Source organism: Eucalyptus grandis, chromosome 7 (assembly GCF_016545825.1).
Source record: "Eucalyptus grandis isolate ANBG69807.140 chromosome 7, ASM1654582v1, whole genome shotgun sequence".
In the NCBI taxonomy this organism is placed as follows: domain Eukaryota; kingdom Viridiplantae; phylum Streptophyta; class Magnoliopsida; order Myrtales; family Myrtaceae; genus Eucalyptus; species Eucalyptus grandis.
The window spans coordinates 45,504,667-45,520,152 of record NC_052618.1 but is presented as its reverse complement, the minus strand read 5'-3'; the positions used below and the strand labels follow the sequence as shown (position 1 = coordinate 45,520,152).

Here is a 15,486-nt window from a genome sequence, read left to right as displayed (position 1 = left end):
TATTACGGAGAAATAAAAAAAAAGGACTGGTCATTTTTTTTGGGAAGAAATTAAAGGAAAAAAGCTGGTCCAATTCCCCTTTGAAACACGGTTCTACTTTAGGAATTGGAATTGGACTGGTATTCCTTGGAACCAAACCAAATCAACTGGTCCGGATTATTTCTGATTCGGGTGGCCTGGTCCGTTTTGCGCACCCTAGTAATATCCGTTTGCATCTCAGCAATTTGTAAAATGGTCTCTCTCTCTCTCTCTCAAATTCTGTCTTTATTCTACTTTCTGTCGTTTCACCCATCCAACCCTGATGTTTAGAATGTGAAAGCGTACTCAGAGGAAACTTGACTCTGAGGTATTTTATCTTCATCCTATTGTCTGTCATTGTCACCCATCCAAACATGATGTGTAGGGCGTAAACGAATTAGTTTGAGTGAACTCAAAACGGAAATTGGCCTCTCTGTACTTGCTGCTTCTGCGCTCACTTGACCTCTTCAACTTCTCAACTCTCAAACTATTCACGCTTTACAGGGTAGATTTACCTGCTTCCTGGGGGCTTTGCAACAGGGTTCTCATTTTGCCCCCGAGCTGTTTCTTTTTTCCCCCTTTGAGTTCTTCACAAACTTGTGCCATTCTCTTTCGTAAAAGCTCGACCAGGGTACCATGTAGCAGTGAGAAACTTGGCAATCGTGGCTTCTTGCATCTACATTTGATCTGGGATTATGATATGTCATGCCCATTTATAAAGCATCATGTACTTTATGGGAAGAATCGGTTCTTACTGAAGGGCCTAAAGAGATGCTCCTCGTTTACTATTTCCCCCGTGTTCCAGCAACTGAAAAGGAGGATGTGATGAAGGCTACAAACCATGAAGGTTATCTTGAGTACATGGAATCGAAATCGAGTATAGATGCATCGTATCCGAATGAGACCGACCAATTTCACTGCATGTATAGATGTGAATTCAGAGGTTCAATTACCCTCGAGTTTTTCCTTACCATAACCAGTGTCTTGGCTATGGTGTGCACATCAGAGTGGTAGTGTTGCAGTGCATCTTTTCGACACCAAAAAGTTACCATTCAACCGGCATTTCTTTGTGTACTAAAGTGGACACAGAAGAGGCAAAACACCGTTCCGGCTGAAAATAGTTCTGAGGCTGCTAATGTCAAGTATACTCTTGGTAGCTCGGAGTAATCTGCGCTTTTTGACAAAAAAATGAGTTTCCAAAAGTGTACTAACATGTAATAATTTGGTTGGTTCACAAGGAATCATACATAGTAGGCCGTTGCATTGAATGTTGCATAATTACCTTTGGAACAAGATACTCGACATAATTATTTTCTAGAACTTTAAGTTCTGTTTATTTAGTGGAAAATGAATGATTGGAAAAACATTTTCCTCCAAATAAACATTTATATAAATATTTTTGTGGATGATAAAAAAAAATTTGTTCATTCATTTTCATGAATGAAATAAACTATCATTTTTATAAAAATATTTTTTAAATTATTCATTTTTTGTGAGATAAATGAAGCTTGAATTTGTTTCCAAATGAGTGAGACATTCAAAGCCAGTTGAAACTTGCACCCAAGATGAACTATTTATGTTGATCTCCACTTGGAGCTTATCACATTTTTTACCATCTTTTGTAAAATGGCATACTCACATGCACTCTCTCTATTCAAGCCACTAATGAAAGCTCAATGCCCGACTTAAACTTAACCATGAAATGACCTGCTTATGTTATACTCGAGCTCAACTTGAGTCACTACTAAAAGCTTAGTACCCGACTCAAACTTGATTGAGATGGACTTTTCAATATTCGGATTGACTAATATATTTTTTCGGTAATCTTGAACTCAGCTCGACTTAGTTAGTGAAAAAGTCTTCATTGAAAGTTCAACTTGAACTCCGGGCTTGTGCTTGAGCTCAAATTCCGAAAGAAAATTACATAACAATGGAAAAAAAAATCAGTTTACATATAACCACGTAACTAAAGGACTTCTAAAATGAAATTGTCCAATTGGGCTTGCGAACTGCTTGACTGCTCGAATCTAGTCAATCTCGCAATGGATAGAAACCTTAGTCCATAACATCGTTGACATATTTACATCGCGTCACTCTCTCTGTCTCTGTCTCTGTCTCTCTGTCTCTCTGTCTCTCTCTCTAGAAAGCACGCCACTTGTCGCTCCCTCGTTCCATCACCTTCGCGTCATCAAGGTCCCTTCCCTCCCATCCGACAGTCGCTCGCCGATCCGTTTCTCCGCGCCCGCAGCCGCATCGCCATCGCCATTCGCGCAGACGTTCTCCGTGGCTTGCTCGGGTGAATCGCCGGCGACCAGGCGGGGCGAAACATGGTGACGTTCACGGTGTCCAGGGTGGAAACCGCGCCCATCGATGGCCAGAAGCCCGGCACTTCCGGTCTCCGTAAGAAGGTCCTCGAATTCTCTCTCTCTCTCTCTCTCTGCATTGTCTCGCTCGATCCGTCTGTGGGATCTTTCTCGTTAAAGCTTTGTTCTTTGGGATTCGCGGTTTTCGGGTTTGGTTCGCTTCCTTTCTGGGCAAGGCGGGGGCGTTCTGGATTTTCTCAAATTTGTGAATCCGAGCTGGGTTTGTCTCGTGGGGTTGGATCTAGCTAATGGATGCAGAGCACGAGATGACTGTATTCTTGATGAGTTAATGGGGTAGTTGACTGATGAACGATTGCCGGTCAGCAAAGGGAAAAAAGGGGAAGATTGACTGATGAACAATAAGTCTGCGACTAGGGTGAGATGAATTAGGTAGAAAGGTGCATACTTCGGCCATGTCGATGGAGTTGAGGCCAAGAAACGTTGCCTTCGCAATCCGATTGATAGTTGAGCAAGGTCTTTCGTACACCTCGGCATGTGTGATTTGCCATTGCAAATTGACTCGGAAACTTCTACAGTGCCACCAAGAAACTGGACTTCGGTTGGATTCTAAACCTAGATACCAGTTTTTTCCTCAATGAGATCATGTGCAGTTTTGAGCTGTGCTGATTGGCTTTTTTTAGTTCATAGGCAAGACACCTTCTTTCTGAGATGCTAAGATAAGAGTTGATGTTGGAAGCCTAATTTGTCTGTTGGGAATGTTCAAATTATGGGTTTGAACTATTCCCCTTAGAATTAAGCTATTCAGCTCCAGATCCAGCCTTTTCAGCTACAATTTGCACAATCCTTTCAGCAGTTAATTGCAACTGCACCATTTACTTGTTCTGCAGCATGGGAAGCTTTCAAGTTTTCAAACATAGCACTTTGATAGGTATTCTGACATGTTGAAGCCTCCTTTTGCATTATTTTTTCAAGATGCGTTCTTCTGCTTGTCTAATTCGTTTTCCCTTTCACCCTATCTCATCTCCATATTTTCCTTCATTTCTTTTAAAGTAGCTGCTGTGTTGTAATATTTCCTCGATTGATTGATTACGCTCATCATCGCTAAACTAAGTATGGCAAACACATGCTTCCTGATTTGCTTAGACATTTCAATCTCTCTACTTGTAATATTTAATTAACTGGACTGCAAAGAAGCCATGGCTTTCCTTACCAAAAAAAAAGAAAAAAAAAAGAAGAAGCCATGGCTTTACCATCATTTAGTGTCATTGCAAGAAGGAATTTTAATATTTCCAACAATTTCCCATTCATTAGGCCATTTCATTTTATAGTTCACATAAAAAACATAATGTATACAAGCATGGGTTATCAGCTTGCGTAATATACAGCTTTATAATGAAGTTGTTTTTGTACTTGTATTATGACTTGTATATTTTCTTCTTGCAAATTTCTGGTCAAACGTTTGGTTGTTGGGTTCATGAGCTTTCTTGAGAGATGAGCATGAGTGCATAATGGGTCAAGGTGAATTGAAGTCCCACACTGAATATGCATGGATGAGTTGGTGGCTTTTAACCTGTTTTTGTGATTCCAAAGGTTGACCCTTTGGAACTAGCATGTTGGGCTCTATAAGCTCTTGGCTCATCTTGTGTGCTCAAGTAGGTTTCAGCCAATAAGCCCACTTAAACCTCTATTCTCTCTCACTTTCACTTTATTTATTAATAGAGCTTTCATATTGATTAAACTGGAACATTGTATTTTTTAGTGAAGCTAGTGTTGAGCATTCTGGATTCTAGGAATGATATCTGAACTTTAAGCATTGTAATATGAAACCATATTTGATGTCGTGTTGCCTGAATCTTTTTTCCAGGTGAAAGTGTTCGTGCAACCTCATTACTTGCAAAATTTTGTTCAGTCAACGTTCTATGCCCTTTCTGCTGAAAAAGTTAGAGGTAAGTTCTTATTTATTCATGGCAACATTGTAAGTCAATCGATCCCTTCTGCTGCTTTGTTGCCCATTTCTTCAAGATCAGATCTGGTAACAGTAGTATCCTAGCTATACTAATGGCATCTGAGGTCCTTGAACCCACGGTCCAATGGCATTGCAGTTCTTTCAATAGTTTCTGCACTTTAGATCTTATTTTTAGTGGGAAAAAGAAAAAACATCAATGTGGATATTGTTCACCCCACGCATATTCGTTATGGGTGTCTTACCTTTTTTTTCCTAACCTGGAAGCTGCTGTGATTGGAAGTGTCTGTTTCTGAATCTCTTATAGTCATTGTGGTGATAAGTGAAGCTCAAATAATAGCTACAATGTCTGAACATTAGGTGCTTAAATGCCATATATTGTCAATTTCAAGTTGTTTTCCTTTTTGCATTTCATGGCATTTGTTTATGCATGACTGTAGAGCTGTCCGGTGACTTTTTTAATATTGTCCAAGCACAACTCTTTCATTTGGTCAATTGAGGTGCCCTTAAAGGAGGGAAAGGGAGTTGGTTTCTGTTGATTACTGACTACCAATCTTTCTGATTATGATGATCTTATAGCTAAATATTTGTCTAACATGAATATCATAATGAGTTTTCTCCACACATGTAGGAGCCACACTTGTTGTTTCTGGAGATGGTCGCTATTATTCTAAAGATGCAATTCAGGTAAGTTGTTATAAAAAAACATCATAAGAGCTTCTTCTTTTTATGTCTTGGAAAACAGTGAAATGCAGACTATACTTCATGACTTCATTGTGATCATCTTCATATGGTGCAAATGGTTGGAAAACCATTTTTAGCAACTTTTCATCTTTGCACACATCTCTCTTTCTTCTCCATTAACGCTTCCAAGTAAGAAGAAAACTCACCAGATGCACAGATGGAATTAGGTGCCCGTGTACTTGCTGTGTAAAATTTTGCTGTGCTTATGTAGCTTTTTTTTTTTTTCCTTTTTCTTTAAACTGGTTTGGATCTCATCTGCCAGTCCTCTGAGTTAAACTGGTTCAATATTCTAATAAGCATATAGAATGTCTTCTAGCTTTTATAAGGGCGAACCAGTTATACGTACATTTGTGGGGGCATGTGAATATTATGTATACAAAACGTGTATATTTGTCCATGTCATGCTCATAATTATTTGCCTGTGGCATACGAACTGTTGCTAATGACTCTAAACCATTTGGCAGATCATACTGAAGATGGCAGCTGCCAATGGAGTAAGACGTGTTTGGGTTGGTCAGAATGGTTTGCTATCAACTCCTGCCGTATCAGCAGTAATTCGTGAGAGAACTGGGCATGATGTATGCATCTTGTTACCTGATGCTTTCGATTTTCATTTGCTAATACAAACATATGAATGCATATGAGGATACACACATTAGGGAGACGCATAATACAGATAATATACTGATTTGAAAATATACTGATTTAGTGGATGTATCTGAAATTTGCTAATATCAGGGAGCTAGGGCATCAGGTGCATTTATTCTGACAGCAAGCCACAATCCAGGAGGTCCCCATGAGGTACTTGAAGCTTTCTATGCAATTCTCTTTTGCTTCTTTTTAACATTAATAGCCATTTTTGTGCTATCTGTATTGCCAATGGAGTCACGGGACAATCAATTTTCAGCCACATTTGTTCAACTGAGAAATGGAGTAAAGACGACTGCTTGAACACCTGACAATTATTACTTAATTGATAGTTTTGTAGACATAAATCTATTTGTTTTTCCACCACATATAATTGACAGTTTATTTTTTTATGGATCATTCACAACTGGGAATTGTTGATTAATAGGAAATATTGGAATAGACATCTAATTATTGATTATCTACGCAAGATATGAGAAAAGTCTAGTTTTGGAGCTAATATGGTAGATGAGCTGAGAATCTGGACCAATAGAGTGAATGCTGGTTTTGTTGGTTCTTAGTCGATTGGCTATTAGCCTATGGTTTGGAAAGAATTCTCAAGTGTTTTCATGTCATATTGGATCTGAAATTCGCATAAAGTTCTATTGAGTTCCATTTTGAATCTATTGGAATAATATTTTTGAATTAGGTGATCAGAAGCTTGTAATAGGTATTACGAACTGATGTCATCATAGTCTTTTAACATTTGAAGGCCTTCTGAAGGATTTTTTCTTTTTTTCTTTTAAAAGTATTATGAAGTTGGTTTGCTTGTATCTTCATATGTGTTAAAGAGTTGCACATTGCTTATGGGGAATTAGTAGTCCTTATATACATGTTCGTTCCTCCATCAAAAAGCTTGGCTGGAAACCTTCAACAGTGTACTGGAACCTCAAATGATTTCTTTCACACCCCTTTTTGTTAGTCTCGTTTCACTATCCTTCACCTGGCTTGGACATGATAGGAGTTATTAAAAGAATTCCCCCATCTTTAAAATATGGAGTTTTACTGGACCTTATGTACAATTCCGCATAAAAGCGCAATCTTCTGGGTGGAAATCTCTCCGGTATCCTTGTCTCCCTCACGTTTACTACTTTAAAAATTACAGTAGTTGCAGCATCGCCCATGATAATGCTTTTGATTTACTTGTGTTTGGCTTTCTTATTTAATGAGCAACTTACTTATGGTGCTGTAAAATGGTATTTGGACTGTTTTGTTGCTCAATTAAGAAATGCCCTAAGATAGTGAGGATGCACACCCTAAAAATCCTCAAAAAGGTTGCTGTGATGAAGCTTTTTACTTAAATGTCACATTGCAACCTTAATTGGCAATATTTGACCTAAATAAAAAACCCTCAATTGGTGGCAATACACCCTATTCGTTTGGATTTTCTTTTAGGCTCTATGTTTCATGGAAAATGAATGATTTGCAAAACATTTCTTAGAAATGATTGCTTATATTGCTCTAAAAAATGAATGAATGCAAAATATTTTTATCATGCATGAAAATGTTTAGACATAAATTGTTATCGATAATGAAAACATTTTTCATCGACTAATTATTCTAATCGATTTTTTTTCTTTGCAAAAATATTTTCCAAATTATTCATTTTCCGCAAAACAAATGAAGTCTTAGAGTACCAGCCATTTCCTACACAATGTGTCTCACCTAATTTGTGTTGCCGTGGCAATTTGAGGTTATAAAGCTTCTGCTTGAGTTCAGAATAAATTGGAGATTACAAATTAGCCTGTAGAGTAGGGTCAAGTTGCAAGATGTCTCTATTTGTGCTTTTTCTTTGTTTTTGCCTATTGTGCACGGATGAGAAATGACTTTTGGGATGCGATCATCACGGAAATTCCTATACAAGAACACCCAGTGGGCATAAAATAGTTCCACTTCTAAACCTTGTGTTGAAAAACTCACCTGCCAGTGCTACTGGAATATGTAACCTGTTGTCCATATTTATGCAGGATTTTGGGATCAAGTATAACATGGAAAATGGTGGACCTGCTCCTGAGGGTATTACTGATAAGATCTATGAGAATAGCAAAACTATAAAGGAATATTTAATAGCGGAAGACCTTCCTAATGTAATATCACTCATTATCATCCTCCTGTCATTTTGTTCTTTTGCTCAAACAATGCTTGTGCAGCTTACTTCATTCTCATTTCCTTGTGTGATGGTGAAACGAATTCTAGGTTGACATTACTACTTTGGGTGTCACAAGCTTCACTGGACCTGAAGGGCCGTTTGATGTTGAAGTCTTTGATTCAGCTGTGGATTATGTAAAACTGATGAAGTAAGAACCCTGCATAAACAATTTATCTAAAGCTGCTTTTTGCTGGAACGGAATTGTTGCATTGTGTATATGCATGCATATTTGCACTGAAGGATGGAGTGATGCTCTAGATAGCTATTTATAGCTACTTAACTCATGTCTCTTCAATGTTGTATTCGTACAAGTAATGAGCTTTAACCTGCCCTATCCACCTTGAGAATGACTGCCAATAGTGTTTCATGCACAGTATGTTTTGAATTTTCCCCCTCCATAAGTACTCTCTCATTGATTGGAATGCCTATCAGATTTATTAATACGTCATTAGATTTCTGTCCTATGTAACCTCCACACTGTTTAGTTGTTAGATTGAATGCTGGTTTATGGAAAGGTCTTGTTTCTTTTGTACATGTGACCCATTTTGCTCTGTCTATAATCTTAGAGGTCATTATCCTTGAGAAAAGCTTTTGGTCGAAAAGACCCTTATTTATACTCTACATTTCATCTTTTGATTTACTTCTATTGTAAAATGGGCTTTTTGTCTGTTCTCCAATGGTAACATTCATTCTGGCTAATGATATACTTTTCCATTCTTTATCAATGCCGCAGGTCAATATTTGATTTCCAGTTGATTAGCAAATTGCTTTCATGTCCGAAATTCTCCTTCTGGTAAGTAGACAGCACTTCGCAATTGTCCTTGAATAACATATATCTTGCAATAGACACTTTGTGGTAGATTCTAATATCCAAAAATCTTTTTCTGCCTTATTCAAAGCTATGATGCACTACATGGAGTTGCTGGAGCTTATGCTAAGCGTATATTTGTGGAAGAGCTTGGTGCTAATGAGGGCTTTCTGCTTAACTGCACACCTAAGGTCTTGCATGCACAGATAAATGCTGAAAGGTCTTCCTTCGGTTCTTATAGATATTTTAGAGTCAGAGATTGATGCTTATTGTGTGCAGGAGGACTTCGGAGGAGGGCATCCAGATCCTAATTTAACCTATGCAAAGGAGTTGGTAGCACGGATGGGTTTGGGAAAGTCAGCTCCTGAAAATGAACCACCCGAGTTTGGTGCTGCTGCTGATGGAGATGCAGATCGCAATATGATCCTTGGTAAAAGGTAACACTAAATTACATTTACTTTTTCCCTAGAGATTTTAGCATGGTTATCATAGTTTCTCTTGTACTGTAGGTTCTTTGTTACTCCATCAGATTCTGTTGCTATCATTGCAGCAAATGCTGTTGAAGCCATACCCTACTTTTCTGGCGGTCTCAAGGGAGTTGCCAGGTAAGGGTCGTTATTTGTAGATACTCTTTCTAGCATGCATTAATACATGTGAGTGTATCTTAGTTGACCAACAGATGGTACCATTCCAAGCCAATTGTTGAATTGTTGTGCTTATTAATTTACAGTTGATATTCAGTCACCTTTCTTCTTTGGAAAAGTGATCCCCAAGCCAAAAAGAAGTGTAAGTTTCACAAATACGAACGAAACATAGAGCTCATCAATGGGCGGGTTCTTAGGCGGGGCCTGACTTGTTGCCCAAACCTGCCCAAAGCAAAAAATTACGTAGAAAATTTTCATGCCAGGCCAGTCCACCATGGGCCCAATTAGACTGTTTTCTATTACTAATAGCTTTACTAACCCTGCCCAAAAATGCCCTTCGAACCCATGTTGCTCTGGCCAGTCCAAGTGGGCTGGTGAGCTTCCGAGCCCATGATCAGATTTAGACTGAAACACTGCAATTTTTTTCTCTGGTATATGAGTTCAAATAAAGAAGCTCTCTCTCTCTCTCTCTCTCTCTCTCTCTCTCTTTTACACTCACACACAAAACACATAGAGAACTGCAGCTTCTCTGAAATTTCCACTTTTTCTTTATTTCTTATTCCTTGTACTTTACATTTTTAAAAAGGATTCACTCAATACGTTTACAGTGTCGGCATCATGATTTGACGCGAGCGATATGACCAACAATTGCTCACTTTCGTGCTCGTATTTTGTTGCATTGAGTTTGGATATGCATTTATGCTAGGCTCTCACTATCTTAATGGCTAGATACTTTCTGACAGTGTAAATTCGGATGCCTAAATTTTAGAGTTGACAATTGTTGTTGTATCATCTATTTGTTTGATTTCATGCTATATTAAAAGTTATCATCATATGATAAAAGTTTTCTTCTGAAAATTGTGTGAAATTGTTTACTTCGTGTCAGCTTAGAGTTGATCGCATTGAATCTTGTTGCGTCCGGGTTTCTCTCAGTAAATTCATGTTGTGTTGAAGTCATGTTTTCATGTCAGTCAAGAAATTGCTATCCTGGCCTAAGATCTTCACACTACTTTTGATCTTTGCTCTTCTATGAAGCACGGGATGACTAGTTATGCACTATATCTTTTACACATCTTTGATAATTTATGTTGGACTTGCAGACTCTCTAGATAAAGAGAAAGAAGAGATGTCCCTACTCTTGAGTAATACTCGAACACGAACATTATGTGGTTTTCTACTATAAGAGGGAGTATCATTATGCACACGGAACCTTACCAGGCAGAGCAGCATGGAGGATTTTTGTGTAAAAACAAGAATAAAAAATGAGACTATTCTTGATAGGTGGAATGTTACATATGGGCGAGCATATTTTTACTGACAAAAATTAATAACTGGCAGAGAGAATGTGTGTATTGGTTCTGCCTTGCTTCCTTGTGCATCGTTGATATGAGCAAGTGCTGCTGCTGAGGGCTTTCGTTATGTAAAACATGTGTATACATTAATAGCAATCATCTTGATTTTGTGTCAAGCTGACAACTACATTAACCTATAAGTAAATGTTTGTAGGAGCATGCCTACATCAGCTGCCCTTGATGTGGTTGCTCAACATCTAAATCTGAAGTTTTTTGAGGTAATTCTTATGGAAGAAATCCTGATAGTATTAGTGCTGTTGATGTGCCAAATAGTTACTTACCTTTCTTATGTAAAACTTTAGGTGCCTACAGGGTGGAAATTCTTTGGTAACTTGATGGATGCTGGATTATGCTCGGTTTGTGGAGAGGAAAGTTTTGGAACTGGTTGGTATATTGCATTTTGTCACAGTTAGTAAAGCATTTTGACTCAGAATCATTAGCAGTTGCAGCATCTGGTTCATTTGGCCATTTGCTTCTGAACAGGCTCTGATCATATTCGTGAGAAAGATGGGATATGGGCTGTGCTTGCTTGGTTATCTATTCTCGCTTACAAAAATAAGGAGAACTTAAGTGGAGAAAAGCTTGTATCTGTTGAGGACATTGTCCGTCAGCATTGGGCGACATATGGTCGTCATTATTATACCAGATATGATTATGAGGTAAAGAGTTTTCTATTCTTCTTTATAAGAGTCCTGGAGAGTTTTGGTTGACCATTCCGAGGTGTTCTTTAGAATGTTGATTCAGGAGCAGCAAAGGAACTGATGGGATACTTGGTCCAACTGCAATCTTCTCTCTCTGAAGTCAACCAGTGAGCTCTTTGTTCTATATTCTTCTAATTCACTCAATTTTTGTGAGTCATTTAATATCTCCATGAGTCAATGCTTCATCTGAAGTATCAGTCGTTGTTGGGCTTGGTAGGCTCATATTCAATTGACATAAGTAGATTATAAGCTAATGAGGAAGTACAGTGCTTTTCCTATATACGAATTTGGAGTTCTTTTTTTTTTTTTTTTTTTTTGGGATTCATGTGTTGGGTCTCTTTTTGGTACTCCATTTTAACTGATGAAGCATTTGTACCAAGGAAGATCAGTATTGATGTCTTCAAAATGGTAAAGTTTTCTCAGCAGTTCCAACATCACGTGGATAAGCAGCATGACTGCATTGCTTGTTGGAATCTGCAGGATTGTCAAGGGGTTTGTCCTGATGCATCAAATGTTGTTCATGCTGATGAATTTGAATATAAGGATCCTGTTGATGGTTCCATTTCTAAGCACCAGGGTATTCGATATTTGTTGAAGATGGGTCACGACTTGTAAGTGCTCCCTTCCTATGCTGCCTTTCTGCTTTATTGCTATCAACCACATTCATAACTGGGCTGGCTGCTGGATGCTAGAGTGGATTTAGCTATGCATATGCTAGTCATCTATTTAGTTAGCTCATGAATGAGAAATAACCTAGTTCTTGTGACAGTGTTCCCATAATGCATATTGGAATAACTGAAGTAAAGAAGAGAAAAAAGGTCCTTTCAGTGGGCCAAGAAGGATGCCTAAATTTGAAAACATCTACTTTATAAACTAATATAGGAAATGTGAAGTTGCGTCAAAGGTTTTAGAACGTACCTTTTGAGTTCATATTGCTTTCCAATAGCTGTCAATGGGTTCATTATAATTGCCAAAATCAGGATATTTCACCTCTTTGAAATAAATGCACATATCCTTTTGAGTAAAACAGAGTTTGTACATTCTGGAAAGATACAGAATCAAAGATGATTAGTAATTGTGAACCAATAAAGAAAATAAAAGCTGCCTCAATAGGTCTAGAAAGTGCCCACTTTCTAGAAGAGGTCATTTTTTAGAGTAAAATATGCTGTTATAATGTGACAATGTTTACTTACATCTATAAATGATCGCAATTTTAACCTTTTAATTCTTGCATGAAATCTATGCATTGCATAGATTAGGAAATGCTATTGTCTTTAATCAGCACATGACCTTTGCTATATGTTGCTTGATGAGGTATATTTTTGCGGTGGAATAGGAGTTATATATGTGCATTTAAACTCCACGTAACTTGAAATTCAGTGAATCTCATATAGTATCACACCACCATTCCAGAGGCGCATGACTGTGTCTTATTCCAAAAGAACCGTTAAAAAGGAAATTTGCAGAACAAATATGCTGCGTCCTAGTTACAAATTGGACCATGAGTATCTTGTGTGGATTTGAATAAAAACTGGATTGAGTTGCGTGCAGGGGTTACCACCAATATTCACTGTGTTGTTTCGGTTACATGGATTACTTTTTAACGGCGAATGCTGGTTTTATCTGGATTCATGTCCTCTTTATCGCTTGCATTTTCTATCTTTTTTTGTAGAATGTGAAACTGACAGGGATACAACTAACTTGTCCATATTCCTTTGGTCCTACAAAAATGCCACAGGTTTTTCGCCTCTCGGGAACAGGCTCGGAAGGTGCAACCATTCGTCTTTACATAGAGCAGTATGAGAAGGATCCAGCAAAAACTGGGAGAGATTCTCAGGAAGCATTGGCTCCTCTTGTAAGACACTCTTAGTATAGCATTTTACTGGCCATAATCAAGCCATTTTCCTCGTGCTGATGTTGATATATTCAATTGTAGGTGGAAGTTGCTCTCAAGCTTTCAAAAATGCAGGAATTTACCGGGCGATCTGCCCCGACCGTGATCACATAGATCCCGCTTTCGCTACAGTAAGATTTTTCCGACCCCTCATGTAAACAGTTTTGCGAGCATGGTGCACCTTCAGAGTGTATGGTTTTTCATTCACGAGTCTTTTTTTTGCCTATTTGGCCTGCGGCATTGTCCGGCTATGAAATGCGACATAATTCTGGTGTCAGAATAAAATGACTCTGGCAATAATCCAGCTGATGCAACCTGATCGGTATGTAAAATCAAGATGTGGATTGCTTCAATATGTGCGTACTTCTATTAACGTCCTGATCTGGTTTTCATCGTGCTTTTGAGGGTTCTGTTGTCCCTAGTATTTGCTTCCTAAACTCACGGTTACTTCACTTTGCAAAACAAAGTTAGCGTTGGATACGACAAGATGTCAACGCTGCATTGCAGTGAATTCGTGAATGTACTCTTCACGAAGGAAAGGCGATACGGCCATAAGTTCTCTGTGTTTAATATCGTATAGATTGCATGGGGTTCATGCTCTAATTGTGATAGGGAATCGCCGTTGCAGGCTAGAATTAGATAATAACATCGTAAAAAGACCTCGAACTTGAATGGCCGGAAGAGTTTGTAGCGTGCCGGGAACATTTTTTCGCTATGGTGTACGAAGTGTAAAACCGGTTAACCAAATGGACTTGCAAGAATATCCCGTAATTTTCAGCGGGCATACATGGATAGTGCCGGCAATTAAGAACAAGTTTCCATAGCAATAAGATGATGAACTCTTAGTTATCGTCCTAATGGCTAAACGTGTGTCCTTGTATGTGTTTGAATATACGTAATATGTGCGTCTTCACACGACAAACAATTTTTGCCCCAATCATCATGCAATAAGAAAATTTCAGGGAAATTATTTAAAAAGTCTTAAATCTATCGTTCGATGGCTAATTCAGTCTTAAACATTTTAATTAATCAATTTAGTTCTAAAATTTTCAATTTTGTCAAATTAATCCTAAATCTTTTGATTATTTGTCACTTTAATCTTAAACCTTTGATCGATTTGCCAATTTAGTTATTCCGGCTGTTAGAATTACTAAATTTGCAAATCGTAAAAAAGATTTACTACTAAATTGACATATTATTCAAATGTTTTTGATTAAATTGACAAATGTTTAGAATTCAATTATCAAGTCGTTAAAATATGTAAAATTATGGCATAATCGAAAAATTTGAGCTGAATTGGTCATCGTTGAATAGGTTTTGGATTTTTGTGGACGATGTTCCTTAGAAGAAAATCTCGGATTACTTCCTGAAAACAGCGACATACTGCCTATTTGCCGGGTCGGGACGTGCCGTCATCGGCCACCTAAACAAATTCAGGAGAAGGGCACCAATAATTCGAGATCTCGTGATTTCATATTCTGTTGCATGTTTCTAGCGCAGACATTGACAACGACTCTCCTGTTGTCTCGTACAAGCTCAACTTGGTTTCTTCTTCCCTCTGCCATCTGCAGCAAAACCCTGTCACTCTCCATGTTCACGTGCTGCTCTTTGTCTCTTCATAAAAGCCAAAAAAAAATAAAAAAAAAATAAAAAATTACAAAATCGATCGTCCATGCCGTGCATATTGAATCTTGGGCAGCTCTCGTTCCGTTTTTTTTTTTTTTTAGGTGGCTTATTATGGCGTTCGCAGCAACACGAAATGACGCGATCTCTTTCTGACGCCACCGACTCGTTCGTTTCTCGTTTGTTCGTGTTGTCGTGGTTTGCGCAAAGATCTAGCTCTTCATATGGTCGTGGTGGGCGAACAAATCTTCTGCTCAGAAGAAGGATGTGGTTCCTATATCACGCTGAAGGAGCTTGCTCCGAAAATTTTAGTCCTTAGATAGAAGGAAATTACATATTTTGTGGATGTTACTTGAACCTGGTTCATAAACTATTGAGGAATGCTCGAAGTCTTAGATAATGTTATTTCGAAACCCTTTCTAGATCGGGGGCAGGATAGTCAAAGATTCCTTTTCACATTCTCTATCGTGAGTACTTCATTTAGAGGGGCGTTTATTTCTTGGAATAGTAATGATATGGAGAACCATTTTTTAAAAAGATGATTGTTTCTATTGTTTAGAAAAATTAACGAACAAAATT

The 15,486-nt window shown here is 38.1% G+C and overlaps 1 protein-coding gene across 2 annotated transcripts; it reads left to right on the top strand.

The window, feature by feature from the left end:
- The first annotated feature begins 2,150 nt into the window (after positions 1–2,150).
- LOC104453687 (phosphoglucomutase, cytoplasmic) lies at positions 2,151–13,681 on the top strand. 2 transcript variants are annotated; one of them, XM_010068295.3, is made up of 18 exons: positions 2,151–2,426; positions 4,207–4,288; positions 4,937–4,992; positions 5,514–5,627; positions 5,788–5,850; positions 7,704–7,823; positions 7,933–8,033; positions 8,619–8,678; positions 8,785–8,884; positions 8,973–9,130; positions 9,203–9,298; positions 10,844–10,907; positions 10,992–11,073; positions 11,173–11,348; positions 11,421–11,497; positions 11,871–12,001; positions 13,129–13,245; positions 13,327–13,681. In XM_010068295.3, the coding sequence occupies exons 1-16, from the start codon at positions 2,346–2,348 to the stop codon at positions 11,983–11,985; spliced, it is 1,545 nt and encodes a 514-aa protein (XP_010066597.2). In that variant the 5' UTR covers positions 2,151–2,345; the 3' UTR covers positions 11,986–12,001; positions 13,129–13,245; positions 13,327–13,681. The 2 variants fall into 2 exon arrangements, with proteins under 2 accessions (XP_010066597.2, XP_010066598.2); XM_010068296.3 differs by lacking the exon at positions 2,151–2,426 and adding an exon at positions 3,043–3,270.
- The last annotated feature ends 1,805 nt before the right edge of the window (positions 13,682–15,486 follow it).

Excerpts from the sequence above, each read along its gene's own strand:
- LOC104453687 (XM_010068295.3), top strand. The coding sequence starts at position 2,346 with ATGGTGACGTTCACGGTGTCCAGGGTGGAAACCGCGCCCATCGATGGC. Across the intron at positions 10,908-10,991 it reads TAAATCTGAAGTTTTTTGAG|GTGCCTACAGGGTGGAAATT; the intron begins GTAATTCTTATG and ends GTAAAACTTTAG. Across the intron at positions 11,074-11,172 it reads AGAGGAAAGTTTTGGAACTG|GCTCTGATCATATTCGTGAG; the intron begins GTTGGTATATTG and ends GCTTCTGAACAG.